General features: G+C 37.8%; 1 protein-coding gene across 4 annotated transcripts in view; it reads right to left on the reverse strand.

Annotated features, from left to right (window-relative positions):
• Positions 1–25,666, reverse strand: part of LOC105497855 (sorting nexin 27) — a 92,389-nt gene that overhangs the window by 18,334 nt on the left and 48,389 nt on the right. For all 4 annotated transcript variants that reach the window (XM_071085349.1, XM_011769352.2, XM_011769353.2 and 1 more), the window contains 3 exons: positions 24,433–24,537; positions 21,042–21,120; positions 18,767–18,930 (listed from right to left, as the gene is read on the reverse strand). In XM_071085349.1, the coding sequence (XP_070941450.1) occupies positions 18,767–18,930; positions 21,042–21,120; positions 24,433–24,537 (348 nt within the window). The remainder of the gene's footprint in view (positions 1–18,766; positions 18,931–21,041; positions 21,121–24,432; positions 24,538–25,666) is intronic.

Below are 25,666 nucleotides of genomic sequence, written 5' to 3' on the forward strand. Positions count from 1 at the left end.
GGCCTTCCCCAGCCGTGCGAAACTGTGAGTCAATTAAACTTCCTTTCTTGTACTTTGGGAGGCTGAGGCAGGTGAATCACAAGGTTAGGAGTTCGACACCAGCCTGGCGAACATGATGAAACCCCGTCTCTAGTAAAAATACAAAAAATTAGCTGGGCATGGTGGCGGGCACCTGTAATCCCAGCTACTCAGGAGGGTGAGGCAGGAGAATCGTTTGAACCCAGGAGGCAGAGGTTGCAGTGAGCTGAGATCATGCCACTGCACTCCAGCCCAGGTGACAGTGCAAGACTCCATCTCAAAAAAGCACAAAACAAACAAAACCTTCCTTTTTTTATAAATTACCTAATCTCAGGTAGCGTCTTTACAGCAGTGTGAAAATGGACTAATACATTCAGTAACAAGTATACTAATTGGAATAACTAGCATTTAAAGAATATCTGGCATGGCATTGTTTTAGGTATATGTGAGAAATCTGGTTTCTCATGTCAGGGGACTTAAATTCCAGTTATTTTATACATGTGTAAACAATTAGAGAGCACTGAAAGATGGTATATAATGCTGTATTACAATGAAATAGCAAACATGTATGGTACAGACAGTGATATAGGCAGTCAGAATGGAAGCACTTACTGATAATTACAGTTATCAGGGACGCCTTGGGTGGATCCCCAAAGAACAGAATGAAGAAGAGAAACTATAAGCTAAAGTTAGGAAACAGGGATGAGTCTGTGCTTAAATACTTTGAGAAAACAGATTTGCCTGATTTAAATAAGGGAATAGGAGACAATGAAAGATAATGCTGGATAGGCAGATGAAAAATTCTAGGCCGGGCGCGGTGGCTCAAGCCTGTAATCCCAGCACTTTGGGAGGCCGAGGTGGGCGGATCACAAGGTCAGGAGATCGAGACCACAGTGAAACCCCGTCTCTACTAAAAATACAAAAAATAGCCGGGCGCGGTGGCGGGCGCCTGTAGTCCCAGCTACTCAGGAGGCTGAGGCAGGAGAATGGCGGGAACCCGGGAGGCGGAGCTTGCAGTGAGCCGAGATCGCGCCACTGCACTCCAGCCTGGGCAACAGCGTGAGACTCCGTCTCAAAAAAAAAAAAAAAAAAAAAAAAAAAAAAAGAAAAATTCTAAAAAGTAGGCACAGGAATTTAGACTTAAGGAAATAACAGGGAGCTAAAATAAGCAATAAAAAGTGGCTTCTTCTTTATTAAAGAAAGTTTGATTTGTGTTTGAAAGCCACATGAATTAACCTGAAGAGAGAATGAAATAAGGAAGATCAATGATGTTATGATACTTAAGGCAGAAATCACTTCCCAGGGTCTTTTAAGGAAAAATAGTTGGATAGGCAAATGAGTTCAAGATTAAGTCAAGAGGGCCAGGCGCGGTGGCTCACGCCTGTAATCCCAGCACTTTGGGAGGCCGAGGCGGGTGGATCACAAGGTCAGGAGATCGAGACCATCCTGGCTAACACGGTGAAACCCCCTCTCTACTAAAACTACAAAAAATTAGCCGGGCGTGGTGGTGGGCACCTGCAGTCTCAGCTACTCAGGAGGCTGAGGCAGGAGAATGGCGTGAACCCAGAAGGCAGAGCTTGCAGTGAGCCAAGATTGTGCCATTGCACTCCAGCCTGGGCAACAGAGCAAGACTCTATCGCAAAAAAAAAAAAAAAAAAAAAAAAAATTAAGTCAAGAGACTAATTCAATTTTTAGTTCTGTCACCTACCAATGTGCATTTGCATAAGTCATGTAAACCCTTCCACTGTGTAAAACTGGAATATCTTATAGGTGTACAAGAAAAAGATGACAGATGTTGAGTTTTGTAAAGTATATATCAGTAGCTATTATTAGTATCATTTAGCTATTAAGTTCTTCTAAGAACCGTACAAGGATATGAATGTCCTGCCAGGAAGTGACTAATAGAAAGATTATGCCAGTCTCTCCCCAATCCTGGCCATACAAGTGAGGGCTCACTTAGGCACCGAGGATTATAGCCACAGAGGGGATATTTAAGAAGAACTACCATGCAATTTCAATGTCCTGAAGATCCTGAACACTTTCCTCTTCATCACCAAAACACTGTACTGCTCCAGCCAAATTTAAACCAATTATTGAAAAGCCAGCAGAAAAGTAGAGGGGGAAATAAACAATACTGGTCTATCCAGTTTCCAAAGAAACTTACAGTGTTATTTAGCTCAGGGAAAAGGCTTTACAATTTTTTTCTTTATTTCTGTATTGTTTAGATGAGAGTAAGAATAAGAATATAAGAATACTGTCTTTCTGTTTTGTTTTTACTCCTAATGCCTAGAACTATGTCTGACTCACTCACAACAGTACTAATATTTGATGAACACTTTCCCAAGGCAGAGGTGGGTCACAGTGATTATCTACTCCAGCAATTCCAAGTGAGCTCTTTTACACACGGGGCAGTAAAAATGGTCTTCTTTCATTTCTAATCAAGAAATTGCTTACCCAGGTGTGGTGGTTCATGCCTGTAATCCCATCATTTTGGGAGGCGGGAGGATCACTTGAGGTCAGGAGTTCAAGACTAGCCTGGCCAACATGCTGAAACCCCATTTCTACTAAAATACAAAAATTAGCCAGACGTGGTGGAAGGAGCAGGAAATCCCAGCAACTCAGGAGTGTGAGGAAAGAGAAGCACTTGAACCCGGAACCAAGATCATGCCACTGCATTCCAGCCTGGGAGACAGAGCAAGACTCTCTCTCAAAACAAAAAAAAGATTGCACTGCTTGACTGACTCAGTGGAAAACAAAAATATCACCACCCTAGTTTCCTTTTCTTCTTAACTTTTTTTTTTTTTTTGAGACGGAGTCTCGCTGTGTCACCCAGGCTAGAGTGCAGTGGCCGGATCTCAGCTCACTGCAAGCTCTGCCTCCTGGGTTTACGCCATTCTCCTGCCTCAGCCTCCCGAGTAGCTGGGACTACAGACGCCCGCCACCTCGCCCGGCTAGTTTTTTGTATTTTTTTTAGTAGAGACGGGGTTTCACTGTGTTAACCAGGATGGTCTCGATCTCCTGACCTCGTGATCCACCCGTCTCGGCCTCCCAAAGTGCTGGGATTACAAGCTTGAGCCACCGCACCCGGCCTCTTCTTAACATTTTTTAATTAAAGTAAAAGATATACATAGTTTTAAAAAACAAAAGTTCTAAAAGGCTCCTAATAAAAACAGCAGCCTCTTGATCCCAGAGCCTCATTCCACAAAAGCAACTACTTTTAGGCACTTTAAGCAATTTCTTGTGATAATCCTTCCATAATTCTAAATGGCATGCTTACATTGACAATTCCTGACTTACCAATTTTAGACATTGTTGACTTACTGTTTTGAAAATATTTGGTTTTAACTCTCTTGTAGCACCCAAACACTCCTACTTCCTCTTCCCCCAACTTTTCGATAAAAAATTAAATACTCAATAACTGCATTATAAATATGTAAACACTGTTCACAACTAAGCTATATACTATGCTATGACTTCCTTTCTTGCATAATTTTTTATTTCCTGAGGTTATATGCCTCGTGTTTTTGTTTGTAACTTCCCATGTACCTATCACCAATTTTTCTTCTACAATAACCAAATACCAAAATCCTTTTACTTAGACATTCATTTTCTAAAAACTGTCAATAATTGTCATCTGCTGTGGTATCCTCCCTTGTTCTCTTTGTCCTTGCAAGTTTATGCCTTTTAAAATTCCACTACTGCTACTTTTGTGAGCTTTCAGGAAACAGCAGCTTAAATGTGCGTACAATTTGCCAGGTTTAGCCTGCACTTAAATATGAATGATTAATTTCTACCTTATTAATTTTTTAAGGAAAAGGCTCATTATTTTCATTAGCATCTAACATATAATATCTCATCAATTTAAATGAATACATTATTTCATATTTTAACATTTCTGAAATTGGGATGTATCTTATAATCAATGATGTATCAGTTTAACCTCTTTCTTATCAATACATAAAATAATGGTGCATCTTATAATTGATAACATCTTAGAACTGTGAAATTCATTAAATATTCCTACCATCAAAATATGATACAAAAATAATTGAAATTAAGAGAAATTTAATATACTTTTCAAAAGATACAGTTGTTTACTTAGTCCATCAAAAAAGAGCCGCCAGGCACGGTGTTTGTGGCCAGGTGCGGTGACTCATGCCTGTAATCCCAGCATTTTGGAGGCCAAGCAGGGTGGATAATTTGAGGCCAGGAGTTTGAGACCAGACTGGGCAACATGGTGGAACTCCATCTCTACTAAAAATACAAAAATTAGCTGGGCTTGGTGGTACACAACTGTAGTCCCAGCTACTCAGAAGGCTGAGGCATAAGAGTCACTGGAACCCAGGAGGCACAGGTTGTAGTGAGCCGAGATCATCCCACTACACTCCAGCCTGGGAGACACAGCAAGACTCTTGTCTCCAAAAAATAAAAAACAAAACAAAAAAATAAGTCATTTGAGATGGTGCAGTCACTATGGAAAACAGTATAGCAGTTCCTCAAAAAGTTGAAAATAAAATTGCCATATGATTCAGTAATCCTACATCTGGGTATACTGAAAGAAGGATCTCAACAAGATATCTGCACACCCATGTTCATAGCAGCGTTATTCACAATAACCAAGAAATGAAAGAAACCCAACTGTCCATGGATCAATGGATTAATTAAATGTGGTATATACATACAACATAATATTATTCAGCCTTAAAAAGGAAGGAAACCCTGTCGTATACTACCACAACACGTATGAAACTTGAGGACATTATGTTCAGTGAAATAAGCCAGTTATTACAAAGGCAAATAGTGTATGGTTACTTACATTAAATATCTCAAGTAGTCAAATTCATAGAAATAAAAAGCAGAATGGTAGTTGCCAAGGGGGAGGGGAAAACAGGGAGTTGTTTGATGGGTACAGAGTTTCAGTTTTAATCTTTTGCAAGATTAAAAGAGTTCTGGGCCAGGAGCAGTGGTTCACGCCTGTAATCCCAACATTTTGGGAGGCTGAGGTAGGAGGATCGTTTGAGGTCAGGAGTTCAAGATTATGGTGAGCTATGATCACAGCACTGCACTCCAGCCTGGGTGGCAGACTGAGATTCTGTCCCCTTCTTTAAAAAAACAGAGTTCTGGAGATCCATTATACAACATTGTGAATATACTTAACACTATTGAACTATACACTTAAAAATGGCTTAGAAATTTAAAAAACTATCAAATTGTATACTTTAAATATGTACAGTTTATTGTATGTAAACTATACCTCAATAAAGCTGTTTAGAAATCATGTGAGGCAATAGGAAAGTTCAGAAAAGTTGCTGGATATAAGATACTGCTCCAAAAACAATAACTTTTCTATATACTTAAACATTTTTGTCTTCTAGTTTTATAATTTAAAAAGCAATTTCACATGCTCTGCCCTCAAATTTTGATAAGCACTAAAAAAAAATGGCCAGATGTGGTGGTTATGCCTGTAATCTCAGTGCTTTGGGAGATCAAGGCGGGAGGATTGCTTGAAGCCAGGAACCAGCCTGGGCAACATAGTGAGACTCCTTCTTAATTTTTTAAATAAAAAATACATTTAAAATAAAATAAACCCACCTATGAGACACACCACTGTTCCCCTTTAACAGATGAGAAACTAGATCTCAGCAATATTATGCAAAAATACTTGAACCAGATATTCTGACTCCTAGCTAAAGATTTTTCTATTCCAAAAATACAAAGAAAAAATATTCCATTCATAATAGCAATAAAAATATAAAATACTTGGTGATTACTTTAATGGGGGCACTGGTAAAACATAAAACTATGTAACTTTTTTTGAGGAAACAAAAGTCAAGTTGAATAAAATAGATACTTTATGCATCTATTATTATAATACAACATTTAATTAAAATGGTGATTCTTCTTCAGTAAACTATAAATTTAACAAAATTCCAGTTGGAATAGTAATAGGATACTTTATAAAGTGTTATGAAATAGGTTAAAAATTATTTGAAAACATAAAATGGGAAAGAATATCAAGCCTTTTAAAAACGGAAGGCTTAGCCTTATCAGATATTAAAATGTATTATACAGAAACAATCAAAAGGGAATACTGAGTCAAAAATAGAAACACAGATTAAGAGCAGAGAGATGCTAAACATAGGCCATATATATATATACACACACACACACAGAGACAGATACAAATTTAACGAAAGACAAGTTAAGTATAATATATTAGAAATGAATCATTTAATGTATCCTGATGTGCTACGTGGATAGCAATACCAAGAAAATTTAACTTAGACCAACCGTTCATACTATACACCACAATAAACCTTGGGTAAATTAAAGCATTACATATTAAAAATAAAATATTGTGACAAAAGCACACTAACTATAAGTGTGCTATTGTCCTCTTATATTGCGGAAAGAAAATATTAGTAGAAATCACAATGGAAAAGATAGATAAACACTGTTATACAAAATGTTAAAACTTCTTCTCTAAAACAAAATTCCTGGCCGGGCATGGTGGCTCACACCTGTAATCTCAGCACTTTAGGAGGCAGAGGCGGGCAGATCACTTGAGCCCAGGGGTTTGAGATGAGCCTGGCTGACATGGCAAAACCCTGTCTGTACAAAAAATACAAAAATTAGCTGGGTGTGGTGATGCATGCCTGTAGTCCCAGCTACTCAGGAGACTGAGGTGGGAGGATCACTTGAGCCCAGGAGGCAGAGGTTGCAGTGAGCCGAGACTATGCCACTGCAGTCCAGCCTCGGCAATAGAGCCAGACTCTGTCTCAAAAAAAAAAAAAAAAAAAAAAAAAAAAAAAAAAAAATTAATAGCACTAAGATAAAAAGAAAAACAATGGAACAGAGTAAATATCTATTAAAATGACAAAGACATAAAGTTTAACAAAATACAGCAATTTTTGTACAGCAAGTTACAAAAACACAATCAATAAACAGCTTGTATTCAAAAGAAAAATATGTCCGGGCACAGTGGCTCACACCGGTAATCCTAACACTTTGGGAGGACTGCCTGAGCCCAGGAGTTCACGACCAGCCTGGGCAACATTGCAAGATCCTGTCTCTATTTTTTTAAAAAAGTAAAAATTAGCTGGACATGGTGGTGAGCACCTGCAGTTCTAGCTACTTGGGAGGCTGAGGTGGCAGGATCACCTGAGCCCAAGAGGTAGAGGATGCAGTGATCTATGATCACACCATTGCACTCCAGCCTGGGTGACAGAATGAGATCCTATAAAAAAAAAAAAAAAAGAAGAAGAAAGAAAAGAAAAGGAAGGAAGGAAGGAAGGAAGGAAGGAAGGAAAGAAGGAAGGAAGGAAGGAAGGAAGGAAGGAAGGAAGGAAGGAAGGAAGGAAGGAAGGAAGGAAGGAGGAAAAAGTGATATTACAAGAGTTAATCACAGCATCATTTATAATCACACACTGAAAAAACACCCTGGCACTAGCCAGGCACACATGTAGCCCAGGCACTCTACTTGAGAAGCAGAGGTGGGAGGATTGCTGGAGCCCGGGAGTCCCAGGCCAGCCCCAGCAACATAGAGAGAGCCCATCTCAAAACAAAACAAAATAAAACAAAAAAACTCTGGAACAAATAAGAGGGAACGTCTAAACAACATATACTATATTAACTCAGTCATAAATGATATATAAAAAACTGTATGAGAAAGGAAAAAAGAAAAGAAAAAGGTTGTATCTGTATTAGAATTATAACTATGTAAAAATTATACATCCATATAAAGATCTAAAGCCAAATATGCATGTAAACACTTGTAGGAAAAGTTCCTAAAAGAGGGCTTCCAATTAGGGATGGCAGATTAAAAACAACTATCAACTCTTACTTCCTCCTAAAACCCTACTAAAATTTCAGTAAAGGAATAAACCCAGGAGATCAAGGAGAAACAATCGGAACACAATTTTGTAATCTGGAACACGGATATATAAGTAGTAACTTACAAAACCTGAAAAAAAAAAAAATGGATTCCCTACCTAGTAGTAGGGAAAGTAGAGAATCACTCAAATTTATATCACAAAACTCCCAAAAGACTGAAGAATTGGTAGCACCAGGTGGCCATCTAGGAGAGGTGGTAGGATGTGGCTAAAATAAGGAGGACTGACCAAAAGTCTATTTAAGAAACAATCAATGCTGGGCACGGTGGCTCATGCCTGTAATCCCAGCACTTTGGGAGCCCAAGGCAGGCAGATCACGAGGTCGAGAGATCGAGACCATCCTGGCCAACATGGTGAAACCCCCGTCTCTAGTAAAAAATACAAAAATTAGCTGGGCGTGGTGGCTCATGCCTGTAATCCCAGCACTTTGGGAGGCCAAGGCGGGCAGATCACGAGGTCAAGAGATCGAGACCATTCTGGCCAACATGGTGAAACCCCCGTCTCTACTAAAAAATACAAAAATTAGCCGGGCGTGGTGGCATGCGCCTGTAATCTCAGCTACTCAGGAGGCTGAGGCAGGAGAATTGCTTGAACCCGGGAGGCAGAGGTTGCAGTGAGCCAAGATCGTGCCACTGCACTCCAGCCTGGCGACAAAGCAAGACTTTGCCTTAAAAAAAAAAAAAAAAAAAAAAAAAAAAGAATCAAATTCTGAGATCCTCTCCTTTATTCCCTGGAACCAGATGACTGCCCTCTTCAATGCCAGTAGAAGATTAGTGATTTGGCTAGGTATGATAGCTCATGCCTGTAATCCCAGCACTTTGGGAGGCTGAGGAGAGAGGGTTGTTTGAGCTCAGGAGTTCGAGACCAACTTGGGCAACATGGAAAAATCCCATGTCTACAAAAAGTACAAAAATTAGCTGGGCATGGTGTGCACACCTGTAGTCCCAACTACTCAGGAGGCTGAGGTGGGAGGATCACCTGAGCCCAGGAGGTCGAGGCTACGGTGAGCCATGATTGTGCCATAGTCAATAAGATATACTCACATGCTGAGTTCCCAATCAGCTGTGCAGTGTCTCAGTCTTAAATTTGAGCAGACATCTCTGTTAGAGGAACACTTCTAACATGTACAACAGAGACCAAAACAAATAATCAAGCAATAGAGGGAGGAAAAAGATAATTTCAAAATAAAAAAAAGTATATTAATTTTTTTTTTTGAGACAGTCTCACTCTGTCACCCAGGCTGGAGTACAGTGGCATGATCTCGGCTCACTGCAGCCTCTGCCTCCTGGGTTCAAGCAATTCTCCTGTCTCAGCCTCCTGAGTGGCTGGGATTACAGGTGCCCATCATCACACCCAGCTAATTTTTATGTTTTTAGTAGAAACAGGGTTTCACCATGTTGGCCAGGCTGGTCCCAAACTCTTGACCTCAGGTGATCTGCCTCAGCCTCCCAAAGTGCTGGGATTACAGGCGTGAGCCACCACACCTGGCCTAAAAAAGTATATTATTTTTAATATCTTCAGAAAGTCAAGAAAAAAATACTACAACCACAAAAGAACAGAATACTATATATAAAAAAGGATATTCAGAGAACAAAAGAAAACCTTTAGAAATTAAAAATATAGGCCAGGCACAGTGGCTCACACCTGTAATCCCAGCATTTTGGAAGGCCGAGGTGGGTGGATTGCCTGAGCTCAGGAGATCGAGTCCAGCCTGGGCAACACAGTGAAATCCCGTCTCTACTAAAATCCAAAAAAAATTAGCTGGGTGTGGCAGCATGTGCCTGTAATCCTACATACTTGGGAGGTTGAGGCAGGAGAATTGCTTGAACCCGGAGGCAGAGGTTGCAGTGAGCCAAGACTGCACCACTGCACTCCAGCCTGGGTGAAAGAGAGAGACTTCGTCTCAAAACCACCCCCATCACCCCCACACACAAAAACTGGCATATGTTAAAAAAAAAACGTAAGAGGGCTAGAAGAGAAACCTGAGTAAATTATTTAGGAAATAGAGCAAGAAGATAAAGAAATTAAAAATATGAGAGAAGATAAGATGATTACGGGGCAGACCAAAAAACTGTGTATCAGAATAATAGGAATGCCAAAAAGAGAGAACAGAAAATGAGAGGACAAACTGTCAATTTAATAATTCAAGAAAATTTGCCAGATCAGAAACACAAATTTCCCACAGAGAGCCCAACACAATAAATGAAAATAGATCCACAGCAAGGCACATGATTGTGAAATTTGATACCCATGGAGACAAAAAGACCTCAGTTTCTGGAAAGAAAAAAAAGGTCACATAAAATGGTACAGAAATAAGATGGCTTTTTTTTTTCCCCCCCTTAAGATAAGGTCTCACTCTGTCTCCCTGGCTACAGTGTAGTGGTGTGATCACGGCTCACTGCAGCCTCAAACTCCTGAGCTCAGGTGATCCTCCCACCTCAGCCTCCTGAGCAGTTAGGACTTCAGGTGCACACTACCATGTCTGGCTAAATTTTAAAGTTTTTGTAGAGACAAAGCCTCGCCATGTTGCTCAGGCTGGTCTCGAACTCCTGGGCTCAAGTGATCTTCCCACCAAGTACTGAGACTACAGGCATGAGCCATCACACCTGTTGGTGGAACATAATTCTTTAAAATTTCTGGAGTTAAATCATTTTCAACCTAGTGTTCTATACATAAATGTGACATTAACCAAGTGTGAGTGTAGAATAATGGCATTTCCAGGCATTCAAGATTTTTAAATGTTGTCTTCCCATGTACCCTCTTCTCACAAAGCTCTTAGAGGACTTGGTTCTTAGATGGCATTTCTGGACTTGCCCTGGGCCAAAGGGGAGCCCACTACCCTGAAGGGTGAGTTCCAGGCCAGGCAGCATTCACCACAAGCTGACTGAAGAGTCCTTGGGTCTTAAGAGAACATTGGCAGGAGTCTGGCAGTACTCCCCATGGGCCTGAGGTGGCAGTGTCCATGGGGTGAGGCTTCTCTGCCTTTGAAAAGAAGAGAGAAGAGTGGGAAGGACTGTGTCTTGTGGCGTGAATGCCCGCTCAGCTCTAGAACAGTAAAATACCACGTAGACTTCTAAGGTTTTTGACTGTAGTCCCTGGCTCCCAGATGGCACTCTGGACCCTCCCAGGGTCTGAGGGAACTCACCACCCTGAAGTTTAGGACATAGGCCTCGCTGGCTTTGCCACCTGCTGATTGATTGTAGAAGCCCAGAACCTTCAGCAAACATAGGCAGTAGCCAGGGAGTAGCTACAGCAGGCCTTAGGCAAGACTCAGTGCTGTGCTGGCTTCAGGTCTGACCTAGCAAAGTCCCAGTGGTAGTGGTTCAGCTACCAGACAGCTCAACACAGAAAATACTACATTTGTTTGGGAAAAAGTAAGAGAAGAGAATAAGAGTCTCTGCCTGGTAATCCAGAGAATTCTGGATCTTGTCCAAGACAACAAGGCAGTACCTCTAAGAGTCTGCAAGAACCACAGCATTATTGGGCTTGGGGTACTTCCTAAAGCAGATATAGCTTAGATCACAAGACCCAAGTCCTTTCAAATATCTGGAAAGCCTCCCCAAGAAGGACAGGTATGAACAAGCCCAGACTACAATAAGTACCTAACTCTTCAATGCCCAGACACAGACAAACATCTGCAAGTATCAAGACAATCCGGGAGAACATGTCCTCACCAAAAGAACTAAATAAGGTACCAGGGACCAATCCTGTTGAAAAAGAGATATGTTACCTTTCAAACAGAATTCAAAATAGCTGTTTTGAGGAAACTCAAAGAAATTCTAGGTAACACAGAGAAGGAATTCAGAATTCTATCAGATAAATTCAACAAAGATGCAGTGAGCCAAGATTGCGCAACTGCACTCCAGCCTGGGCGACAGAGCCAGACTCTGTCTCAAAAAAAAAAAAAAAGAGAGCGAGAGAGAGATTGAAATAATTAAAAAGAATCAAGCAGAAATTCTAGAGCTGAAAAATGCAATTGGCATACTGAAGAATGCACGCATCATCAGAGTTTTTTAATAGCAGAATTGATCAAGCGGGAGAAAGAATTAGTGAGCTTGAAGACGGCTATTTGAAAACACATGGAGGAGGCTGGGCGTGGTAGCTCACGCCTGTAATCCTAGCACTTTGGGAGGCCGAGGCGGGTGGATCACCGGAGGTCAGGAGGTCCAGACCAGCCTGTTAAACATAGCAAAACCCCATCTCTACTAAAAATACAAAATGAGCTGGGTGTGGTGGCGTGCACCTGTAATCTCAGCTACTCAGGAGGATGAGGCAGGAGAATTGCCTGAACCCGGGAGGCAGAGGTTGCAGTAAGCCAAGATCGCACCATTGCATCAGCCTGGGCAACAATAGTGAAACTCTGTCTCAAAAATAATAATAATAATAATACATGAAGGAGCAAAAGGGCAAATCTAAAAGTTATTGGCCTTAAAGAGGAGGCAGAGAAAGAGATAGGTGTAGAAAGTTTATTCAAAGGGGTAATAACAGAGAACTTCCCAAATCTAGAGAAAGATATCAATATCCAAGTACAAAAAGGTTATAGAACACCAAGCAGATTTAACCCAAAGAAGACTACATCAAGGCATTTAATCATCAAACTCCCAAAGGTCAAGGATAAAGAAAAGATTGTAAAAGCAGCAAGAGAACAGAAACAATATACAATGGAGCTCCAATACATCTGGCAGCAGACTTTCAGTGGAAACCTTACAGGCCAGAAAAGAGTGGCATAACATATTTAAAGTGATGAAGGAAAAAAACCATTTTACTCTACAATAAGTATATCCAGCTAAATTATCCTTCAAACATGAAACAGAAATAAACTTTCCAAGACAAACAATAGCTGAGGGATTTCATCAACACCAGACCTGTCCTACAAGAAATGCTAAAAGGAGTACTTCAATCAGAAAGAAAATGATGTTAATGAGCAATAAGAAATCATCTGAAGGTATGGTAATATTAAATACACAGAAAAACACAAAATATCATAACACTATAACTATGGTATGTAAACTACTCATCTTAAGTAGAAAGACTAAATGATGAACCAATCAAAACTAATAACTACAACAACTTTTCAAGACATAGTACAATAAGGTATAAATAGTAACAACAAAAAGTGAAAAAGTGGGGTAATATATTTAAGGCATGGAGCCTTTATTAGTTTTCTTTTTGCTTGCTTGTTTGTTTATACAAACAGTGTTGTTATCAGGTTAAAATAACAGATTACAAGAGTATTTGCAAGCCTTGTAAACCCAAACCGACAAACATACAACAAATACACAAAAAAATAAAAAGTAAGAAACTAAATCATATCACCACAGAAAATCACCTTCACTAAAAGGAAGACAGGAAGGAAGGAAAGAAGGAAAAGATGATCACAAAACAACCATAAAACAAGTAACAAAATAGCAAGAGTAAGGCCTTATTTATCAATAGTAACACTGAATGCAAATGGACTAAACATCAATCAACAGACACACAGTGGCTGAATAAATAAAAAACAAGAACCATCGATCTGTTGTCTACAAGAAACATACTTCACCTATAAAGACACACATAGATGGAAAATAAACGGATGGAAAAAGATACTCCATGACAATGGAAACTAAAACAAAGCAGAAGTAGCTATACTTATATCAGACAAAATAGATTTTAAGAAAAAAATATAGGACAAGACAAAGAAGGTCACTATATAATGATAAAGGGGTCAATTCAGCAAGAGGATGTAACAATATTAAATATATGTGCACCCAACACTGGAGCACCCTGATATATATTTAATATCTAAAGCAAATATTATTACAGCTAAAGAGAGAAACAGACTCTAACACAATGATAGCTGGAGACCTGAACACCTAACCTTCAGCACTGGACAGATCTTCCAGACAGAAAATCAACCAAGATACACTGGACTTAATTGGCATTATAGACCAAATGGATCTAATACATATTTACGGAAAACTTCATCCAATGACTGCAGAACACACATTCTTTTCCTCAGCACATGGATCATTCTCAAGAACAGACCACATGTTAGGTCACAAAACAAGTCTTAAAACATTTTTTAAAAATGAATAATATCAAGTATTATTAATATCAAATAGTATCAATATGATCAAGTATCTGACCATAGTGATATTACAATAATACCAAGTATCTGACTACAATGGAATAAAATCAGAATATAAAATCAAAAATGATGAATTTTGGAAACTATTCAAATACATGGAAATTAAACAATATACTCCTGAAAGACCAGTGGGTCAATGGAGAAATTGAGAAGGAAATTTAAAAATTTATTGAAATAAATGATCATGAAAACATAACATGCCATATGGGATACAGCAAAAGCACAACTAAGAAGGAATTTTATAGTTATAAATGCCTACATCAAAAAAAGAAGAAAAATTTCAAACAATGCATCTTAGAGCAATAGAAAAGCAAGAGCAAACCAAAACCAATCAGTAGAAGAAAATAAATAATAAAGATTAGAGCAGAAATAAATTAAATTGAAATTAAAAAATACAAAAAAAGAGAAATGAAACAAAAAGTTGGTTTTTTTGAAAAGTTAAACAGAAAAACCTTTAGCCAGATTAAGAAAAAAAAAAAAGAAGATCCAAATAAAATCAGAGATGAAAAAGGAGACATTACAACTGATACTTAAGAAATCCAAAGGATCATTTGTGGCTACTATGATTAACTATATGCCAATAAATTGTAAAATCTAAAAGAAATGGATAAATTCCTAGACATATACAACCTACAAAGATTGAACCATGAAGAAATCCAAAACCCAAACACACTAATAACAAGTAACAAGATCGAAGCCATAATGGTCTCCAGTAAAGGAAAGCCCAGAACCCAACGGCTTCACTGCTAAATTCTATCAGACATTTAATGAAGGATTAATACCAATTCTACACAAACTATTTCAAAAAAAGAGAGAAGGAGGGAATACTTCTAAACTCATTCTATGAGGCCAGTATCACCTTTATACCAAAACCAGACAAAGACATATCAAAAAAGAAAACTACAGACCAATATCCCTGATGAATATTAATATAGAAATCCTCAACAAGATATTAGCAAACTGAATTCAACAATACATTTAAAAAATCACCATGAGCAAGATATATCCTTGGGAATGTAAGGATGGTTCAAAAACACCAATCAATGTGACACACCACATCAACAGAGTAAAGGACAAAAATCATATGATCATTTCAATTCACGCTGAAAAAGCATTTGATAAAACTCAACATCCCTTCATAATAAAAACTCCTCAAAAAACTAGGTATAGGAGAAACCTCAACATAATAAAAGCTATATACGACAGACCCACAGCTACTATCATCCTGAATGGGGAGAAACTGAAAGCCTTTCCTCTAAGACCTGGAACACAACAAGGATGCCCACTTTCACCACTGTTATTCAACATAGTACTAGAAGTCCCAGCTAGAGCAATCAGACAAGACAAAGGTATAAAGGGCATCCAAATTGGAAAGGAAGTCAAATTATCCTTGTTTGCATATGATACAATCTTATACTTGGAAAAACCTAAAGACTCCACTGAAAAACTATTAGAATTGATAAATAAATTCAGTAAAGTTGCAGGATACAAAATCAACAACAAAAATCAGTAGCATTTCTATATGCCAACAGTGAACAATCTGAAAAAGAAATTAAAACACTATGAAAGAAAGGTGAAGAGAGGACACCAACAAATGGTAAAAGTATTCCATGTTCATGGATTGGAAGAATAAATATTGTTAAAATGTCCACACTACCCAAAGCAATCCACAGATTCAATGCAACCCCTATCAAAATACCAATGACATTCTTCACAGAAATAGAAAAAAAAACTATCCTTAAATTTATACGGAACCACCAAAGACCCAGAATAGCCAAAGATATCCTAAGAAAAAGAAGAAAACTGGGTGGGCTATGGTGGCACACATCTGTAACCCAGCAATTTAGGAGGCTAAGGCAAGAGGATCTTGAGCCCAGGAGTTCAAGCCAGCCTGGGCAACACAGCAAGACCCCCTGCCTCTAAAAAAAACTTAAAAAATCAGTGGGGCATGGTGCCATGGGCCTACAGCCCCAGCTAGTGGGGAGGCTGAGGCAGGAGGATAGCCTGTGCCTAGGAGGTCGAGGCTTCAGTGAGCTGTGATCACGCCACTGCACTCCAGTCTAGGTGACAAAGTGAGATCCTGTCTCTCGAAAAAAAAAAAAAAAGAGCAACACTGGAGGAATCATATTACCTAACTTCAAGTTATACTACAGAACTATAGTAAAAAAAACTTTTTTTTAACTTTTTTATAGTTAAAAAAAAGCACGGTAGTGGCATAAAAGCAGACACACAGACCGATGGAACACAATAAAGAACTGAGAAACAAATTCACATACCTACAGTTAACTCATTTTCGACACAGGTGCCAAGAACATGTACTGGGGAAAAGACAGTCTCTTCAATAAATGGTGCTGGGAAAACTGGACATCTGTGTACAAAAGAATGAAACTAGCCCCCTAACTCTTGCCATATACAAAAATCACATCAAAATAGATTCAATAATTAAATCTAAATCCTCTAGCTATGAAACTACTACAAGAAAAAATTGGGGAAACTCTCCATGACATCAGTCTGGGCAAAGATTTCTTAATATCCCACAAGCACAGTCAACCAAAGCAAAACTGGACAAATGGGATCACGTCAAGCTAAAAAGCTGCACAGCAAAGAAAACAATCAACAAAATGAAAAAGCAACCCACAGAATGGGTGAAAATATTTGCAAACTACTCATCTGACAAGGGATTAATAATCAAAATATATAAGGAGCTCAAACAACTCAACAGGAAAAAAAAGAAATGCACATAAAAACTACAATGAGATACCATCTCACCCTAGTTAAAATGGCTTATATCCAAAAGAGAGGCAGTAACAAATACTGGCAAGGATATGGAGAAAAGGGAACCCTTGTTTACTGTTGGTGGGAATGTCAATTAGTACAACCACTCAGAGAACAGTTTGGAGGTTCCTCAGAAAACTAAAAATAGAACCATCATACAATCCAGCAATCCCACTGCTGCATATATACCCAAAAAAAAGGAAATCAGTATTTTGAAGAGATACCCACATTCCCATGTTTGCTGCAGCACTGTTCACAAGTCAAGATTTAGAAGCAACCTAAGCATCCATCAATGAATGAATGGATAAAGAAAATGTGGTACTTATACACAGTGGAGTACTATTCAGCCATAAAAAAAGAATGAGAGTCAGTCATTTGCAATAACATGGATGGAAGTGGAGGTCACTACGTTAAGTGAAATAAGCCAGGCACAGAAAGACAAACATCACATGTTCTCAATTATTTGTGAACTGTAAAACTAAAAACAATTGAACCCATGGAGACAGAGCAGGATAGTTACCAGACTCTGGGAAGGGTAGTGGGGAATTGGGGAAGAGTCGGGGATGGTTAATGGGTACAAAAAATAGGCAGAATTAATGAATAAGGCCTAGTATTTGACAGCACAACAGGGTGACTATAGTCAATAATAATTTAATTGTACATTTTAAAATTACTAAAAGAATATAAATGGATTATTTGTAACACAAAAGATAAATGTTTGAGCGGATGGATACCCCATTTTCCATGATGTGATTATTACACACCACATGCCTATATCAAAACATCTCATGTACCCCAAAAATATATACACCTACCATGTACCCACAAAAATTAAAAATAAAAAATTACATATATAAAAAGAGGAACAGCTCTGAAAGTGTATTCTACAAAAATACAGGAGTAAAGCAAAACAAAATACTCTAACAATGTACTCTAACACTGGAAACAGGAGATGGTGGTGGTGAAGGGCAATCCCAGAAGGCCAGCTGTGCACCAGAGTACAGAGCCGCCACTTCACACAGGGGTAGAGGAAGAGGCTCCACAAGAGATTTCTTCAGAAAGTGGAAATTCATGAACTACCTGATGGGTCTGAACTGAATGTCTTTAGAGGAGATTTAGACAACTGGTGAAGAGTATGGAGCTAAATTAATCATAAGTACACGGAAAATTAAGCAAATGAAAAAGGAGGGCAATAATTAGCTGTGGAAAAATAAAATGTTGTAAAGAAAGTGAAAAGTAAAGACAGTAATTATTATATGGCTCTGTTGTAAATTTCACCATTTACAGAGTCATAATATTGTAAACACTGAATATTGACCTAACAAATATTATAATTTGATTATATTAAGGGGATGGGAGAGATGAAAAAGGTATGGGTATATGGTAGGAATGGAGGAGGAAAGACAGCTGGTGTCTCATCTTCAATAGTGGGAAATTAAGAGATGCTACTGGAATCTGAAAAATTAAGTAGAAGCAATATAACCAAGTTATAATGGAGACATAGAAGTAAATACCAAAAACAAACAAACAAACCAATAAAAAACAAAGCTAAAAGAAGGGAAGGTGGTTGCCTATGGGGGGAGATGGAAATAAGTAGGGGCAACTACTGTTTTTCACAATAAACTGTGTAGAACTATCTGATGCTTTAAACTCTATGTATGTATAATATTAGTGGAAAATTTTTGAACAGGTACACAGCCACAATGCTCATTTTCTGTTGCTTAAAAATATTAGAATATATATTTTTAAAATATGTATTTTTAAACTCCAGGATATCTTTACTTCTAAAACTTACGTATTTATCCTTTGTGAAATGGGAGAGAACATTTTACGAATGTAATTCAGACCCAGGAGCAAAGCAGCTTACCTAAGGATTCACAGGGAATTGGCAAAATACCAACTATATTCAAACATAAAAAGAAATTGCGCCTTTCAAGATCAATTCACCTACCTGATGAAAGAAGTAGGTAACAGCAAGGTCATTGTCATTTAAGAGGATTTCTTCTTCTGTTGTAAAAAGCCACTTTCGAATGGTCAAGCAGGTGCCTGGCACAGCTGATGTATAATTCTGAATGTAGAGTTTGTGAGGAAACTCATTCGGTGCCAATTTACGTACTAAAGGAAAGACAAAACACAGAAAGCTAGAGTGAAAAGATAGAAGAAATTTCCCTAATACAAACTATGTAAGGCAGATCAAAAATGCTATGTTATCATTAACCAGAACATCATCTCAAATCCATTAAGGAGTTCTGCCTTGGGAGCACAAAACAGCCATATCTGTCCAGCCAAATATCCTTTCTAGCTATGACCATGGCCAGTCAAGTCTCAAGCTGACAGAAACCTATCACTTGAATGACAAGTGCTGTGGTTTGGATATTTGTCCCCCACAAAATTCACGTTGAAATTTGATCCCCAATGTTAGAGGTGGGGCCTAATGTGATCTCTACATACACCATGAGTGGAAGAAAACAGCCTGAGGACCTCACCAGATGCCCAGTCTTGAACCCAGTCTTAAAGATGTTTGGTGGATATCAGCTGAAAATCAGCAGAATCATAAGACAATTAGACCTTTTTTCTTTACAAATTACCCAGCCTCAGGTATTCCTTTATAGCAACACAAAAAAGTACTAAGACACAGATCAGTTAGCATGACAACTCTGCAAACAACACCAACTCCAAATTTAGTTAAAATATCTAATCCATTAGCTAGTTACAGCTCATGTCCACTAAACATCTTTAAAGCAAGCCTCTCCTCTTACCCAACTCTGGTGCATTCAGAGTCTCTCATGTGGTAATTTTCAATGAACTGCTTTTATTAATGCCAAAAGGTTTTTTCCAGCCTACCTCCAAAAATCCTGCAGTATTCCTCAAACTGAAAAGTGTCTTCTGAGTAATGTTATACTTCCTCTTTCTAACAGCCACCCAAGCACGATAAAAAAAACTACCACTTTTAATTTCTAAATTGCCTTTTTTTTTTTTTTTTTTTTTTGAGACAGGGTGTCACTCTGTTGCCCAGGCTAGAGTGTTGTGGCACAATCATAGCTCACTGCAGCCTTAACCTCCTAGGCTCAACTGATCCTCCTACCTCAGCCTCCCAGCTTGGACCACCTGCATGTGTCACCATGCTTGGCTAATTTTTAAATTTTTTTTAGAGATGGCAGTCTCACTATGTCGCCCAGGCTGGTCTCAAACTCCTGGGCTCAAGCAATCCTCCTGCCTCAGCCTCCCAAATTGCTGAGATTACTTCCTCTCTCGATGTTTACTTGGCTTTGTAACACTACAAAAGATAGATTTAATACTTTCCATTTTATAGAAAGTGAAACTAAAGCTTAGACAAAAAACAAGGTTAGAATCCAGATATCTTGGTACCTCAGTAATCCTTTGTAACATAATTTACATCTGTCTAGTTACACTGCTGTGAGTTGGGAAGAAAAAAAATATTAGGGAGATGGCTGCTTTAGGGGAATCAAAGTTATTCTACCTGGACCTGAGATAGCAAGGCAACCTAAATCTACCAAACTCTCCCCCTTTCTGGGATAAGGAAGATCTGATCAACCAATATTATCTGTATCTATTCTGGCCTTAGCCCTGTATAAATCTATATGATACGGAAGAGACCCATAAACTGTAGGAAATCTATGTCATTCAGAGCAAGCCCTCAGACTCTCTCCCCTCTGTAGTCTCAGTGCATCCAATGTGACTACCATCCCTAGCTTTTGTAAAATAAAATATAAATTTCCTATCACCATGCAATAAAACCTCCTTGGAAGAGGAAATTGATTCACACAGAAGCTTAAACGTATGCATTAAAACAAGGCTTTTAACCAATATATATCTTTCTAACTTCTAAAAACAGAAAGCTACTCTTAAGAATCTTTACAAAAATCCTAAAGTACACTAAAACAACATGTGGCTAAATAGAACATCCCATCTTTTTAAGCCCGTTTCATTGGAATATATGAATTTTGAACCTCAGATTTAAAAGAACCTCATGAAAGTATCTTCCAATTCATTGCTGGTTGTAACCTATACTTACAAAAGAGGAAAAAGAATCAACAGTGATCAGACATCCTTATGACCTAAGTTTAATGGGATATGCTTGGTCTGCTCGTTAGAGACAGTTCTAATGAGTGGGATCTCCCCTTGTCTTCAAGCTCTTCTCTAGGTAAATAGTTTCTTTCTGACAGTATTAGAAAACAAAACTAGTATCAGCCACTGGTACTCACCAAAGGAGTGATTGATCACTTCAAATAAGGCAAAGTAATTCACTGTCGTACTGTCCATGCCAACCTTTGCTGCAATAGCCTAAGGTTAAACAGGATAGATTGGTTTCAAGAAAATTAAGTCAGACAATGCTGTAGGAAAAGGCAGGTGTATGCCTGCCGGTGAGGGAAAGGGGAGAGGTTCCGCCATCTTGGCCTCACAAAAACTGCATTAATGGTCCATAACTATCCTTCTTTGTATGTATGTGTACATGCATGCACGCATACATACATATGAAAGGGAAAAAACACCTGTATCTGCCCCAACAGCTATGAATATGAGTTTCTCCCTTCCAGTGTAAGCTGACAATATTCTGTCCTTAAATATCAGCTTCCCTCTCTAAAACAACTTCTTTTTTTTAACACCACTTACAAGAAATGTACTTAATAGCACAGATCTTAAAAAGAAAATAAATGATTAAATATCCAGTTTCACACATTCAGCCTACATTTAATACATTAACACAAAAAAACTACACATTTGATTCTAGAGCGTAAAATATTGTTTGTCAATGATATTCTGGCTAAACAAAACTTTTTTATTTACTTTTTAGATGACCCATGTCTCATGCTGGGATCATTAGGCACCTCTATTTCCTAAGAATTACCATCTAATATCTACAAAAAATAGCAAAATACTGGGACAATAGAGGCATATTAAACAAGAATCACTCATTCTCTCTAGGAACTCAGGTCCTAACATGACAAATAAAAGAGAAATTGGAAAACTGTGTGCAAATAAATGACAATTACATACAAACAACAACAAAATATAAACTAGTAGTAACAAAATTTCTTTTCAAGATCAACCTCAATATAAGGTACTTCTTTTTCATGCCGTTGTTTTGTTGATAAAACAAAGATAAAACTGTTGATTATTAGTATCTCAGTAAGCCAAATGTGATTATATCCCTTCTTCTCCTATCTGCTCAAACATGAGGCCTAGGTCCATCCATGATGTGATAGAGGAACTAGACATTATAAGTATTCTAAATTATCATTCTACACTGCACTGGATAGAAACTAAAAGGCTTTCAAGGTTTAGAAAATAGTTTATAGCTAGAAGTCTCAGTAACAGGGTTGGGAGGAAAGTGTAAAAAACCTAAGCCTTGCTAGAGGAACACTGGAAAAAAGCAATCAAAACAAAACAAAAAGATCAGCAAGCTGTAAATATAGTACTTTTCTTGAAATTCTCTACCATTGTATAATTTCATAAATGCCTGAGATCCTGCATATATCCTTTGCCATAAAATACAGTGGATGAAGAAATGTTTGGGGGATAGATTTTTTAATGTTTGCTACAAAAGAGAAATGTAAGCATTAGTACCCAGAAACCTGCTTGTCTCCCTGAAAATTCTGATCAAGTCAGGATTAAAGGCCAATGAAAAGGCATATACAGGCAATGATTACACCCAGCACGCAGATTATGATCTCTAAAGACAATTTCTCACTAAAAGAATAGGACTCCTTGGGGAAATGGCCTATACTAGATATCTAGGGTAAGAAATATACAAAGATGAGGCCAGGACATCTTATTGTACCAAAAAGCAAGGATGCTATCATAAAAATATTAGGTTGCATCAAAAGCATAAAGGAGCAGACATGAAGGAGCTCTCACTGGCCAAAGATGGAACAATCTGAGCATCAAAAAGATAATATATGCTATTGATTAAATCACATTGAATCTAAAAACCCATTATATAAATTATTATATATAATATATACTATTTCATAATGAATTATATATTATTTAATATATTATATAATTATAAAGTATATATTAATATGTAATATACCTTATATATTATTAACACATAATTATACTTATATATAATTATATATTTACTCTGAAAATCAGCAAAGGAAAGGCTTAAATACGTATCCTGTCTTTCCCACAAACTGTGGGAAATTATCTATTTTGAGATAATTAGTAGCATTAGTTGACAAGGAAAAGTTATTTTCAGAAGAATTCTACCTAAGTGGTGTGAAGAAATGAGTATTAGAAAATCAGCACTTTGTAACCTTTAATGAAATCACTGGTTAAGGCAATAATCATCAATGGATAGATTCATTTGATGAAAGACCAGTGGTGAATTTTACAATGAAAAGATCAGATTTCACCACCTAAACCTACTGGTTAACCTTAGTACCACTAAAATGGGATAACCCAGTATTGTGTACTTGTTGTTGAGAAGCAATATGAAGTATACAGGACCAATTATGAAGTTTTATCAAAAAAGCAGAATCTGAATCTAATTGAGCCTCTAGAGCAAACTTCCATGTATAGAAAATACAGAGACATAGAAGGATATATTAAATGACACCACCAGAAAACAAACAGACACATTCAGAATGCAGGTCATTCCACAAGGCACTGACCCATTTCTGCAAGAAAACAATGGCATGAAAAAAAAATGGGGAGAAGTGGGGACTGTCCTATACTAAAACAAACATAAAAATCAAATGTGATCTAAGGACCTTGTTTAGATTCAGATTTCAACAAACCAAATGTAAAAAATCATTTTTAGACAATTGGAAAATTGTGACTATGGAGTAGTTATTAGGCAATACCAAGGCAATAGTGCTAATTTTTAAGGTTTGATAATGGCACTGTGGTTTTGTAAGAAGATGCATACTAAAGTACACACAGGTCCAATAACATGGGATTTGCTTTTAAGTACTTAAAGGAAAAGAAAAAAGATATACATAAAAAAAAATAAAATAAAAAATAAAAAATAAAAATATATACATAAGGCAAATGTGGCAAAATCTTGATAATTATTAAATATAAATGATTACTATATGGAGATTTATTATACTATTCTGTTTTCATGTGTGTTATAGTTTTTTTACCATCAAAAAAGGAGGGGTTGCTATAATCCCAGCACTTTGGGAGGCTGAGGAGGGCGGCTCACGAGGTCAGGAGATCAAGACCATCCTGGCCAACATGGTGAGACCATGTCTCTACTAAAAATACAAAAATTAGCCGGGCATGGTGGTAGGCGCCTGTAGTCCCAGCTACTCAGGAGGCTGAGGCAGGAGAATCACTTGAACCCAGGAGGCAGAGGTTGCAGTGAGCCGAGATCACACCACTGCACTCCAGCCTGGGTGACAGAGCAACACTCCATCTCCAAAAAAAAGGAGGGGTTAATCACAACTACTACAACCTGGGATATTTACCGTACCTTTCTTTTAAGGGAGGGCAAAGTACTTTCACATTAATAATAATAATAGTAGCTAACATTTAATAAACTGATTATGTGCCAGACACCCTAAGTACTTTATTGACTCATTTAATCTATCTTCCTTAGCTTCACATCATCCAATGTCAAGTCTACGTGTTCATTTAATTTACCTGATATACTTGGTCTGTAGTACTGTTCTTTTTAACCCTGACTGTAACCGTTGTTCCATCTGGTAATGCTACTCTCAGCTCTACGTCAGACACACCATTGTAGTTCTGGGGGAAAAGACATAGAGAAAGAATTTATGGCCCAGTATATCTTCACTCTCCCTGTAACAAGCTAGCTAGACAACAACCTAAAACGTGGTAGAGAGTAAGTGAGTTCCAATGAAAACGGGAAAAAAGTCAATACATTTACAAGTCTTAAAGCTGACTTCAGGGCTGCAGCGGAAGTTAACCTTTAAGATAAGCAGGAAGGAAAGAAACATGTTGAAGCCAACGTGTTCACATTTCAAAACAGGAAACTTGCGTGAAACAGTCTAGGTCAAACACAGATGAGATTTTTGATTCGCTTCCGTCTCCCCATTCAAAATTCACAAATGAGAGGAGAAGATAACTGAAAGCAGTAGTTTTGATGTACATTCTCTGGTATTAATGGTCAGGCATACAGACTGGATCAAGAGATATACTAAGTTTCTTTCTGAACCCTGAAATAACTAGGAGATTGTTAAAAGAAAAAATGGATACCTGAGTCTCATCCATTTTTCCTTTCAAAGTTAGCCTGATGCCCAATTTTATTCTAGCAAAAGGTAAACAATTCTTACTCTCCTCTTACTGCTTTTGATGATTAACACACTGCTTTTGATGATTAACACATTCCTCTAACCTTGTAATTTTTGACCTTTTAAAAAAGTACCACTTTTTAAAAAGTACTATTCATTGCCTAAAACAATCATAAGCATTGCTTTATTATAAGCCCTTGCCTATAAGAAATTTATAATCTAGTTGGGAAAACAAGGCATATGCATATAAAATAAGTAGTGGATAACACACTACTATATTAGCATTAAATATTCTCTCTTCTATTCAATTATTATTTATTAAGCACCTACAACATGCTTGACGCTGTGGTAAGGAACTGGGAATATAAAGATGGTCAAGATTTAGCTCTTACCTACAGGTTGCTCACACTCTTGTAAGCTAAAAATATAAAGCGATAATCTGATTACATGTACAAAAATTAGAGAATGAGACAGCAACAAGTGATCATTGAATGGAACTAATTGCAAAAGCTTTTGGTGGAATGAAAAATTGATGAAAACTCATCAGGGATGGCTTCAAAGAGAAAGTGGACTTGGCACTTCAAAGAGAAAGTGGACCTAGGTCTTAAAGGATAGATAAGTAG

This window comes from Macaca nemestrina, chromosome 1 (assembly GCF_043159975.1).
Source record: "Macaca nemestrina isolate mMacNem1 chromosome 1, mMacNem.hap1, whole genome shotgun sequence".
Classification (NCBI taxonomy): Eukaryota; Metazoa; Chordata; class Mammalia; order Primates; family Cercopithecidae; genus Macaca; species Macaca nemestrina.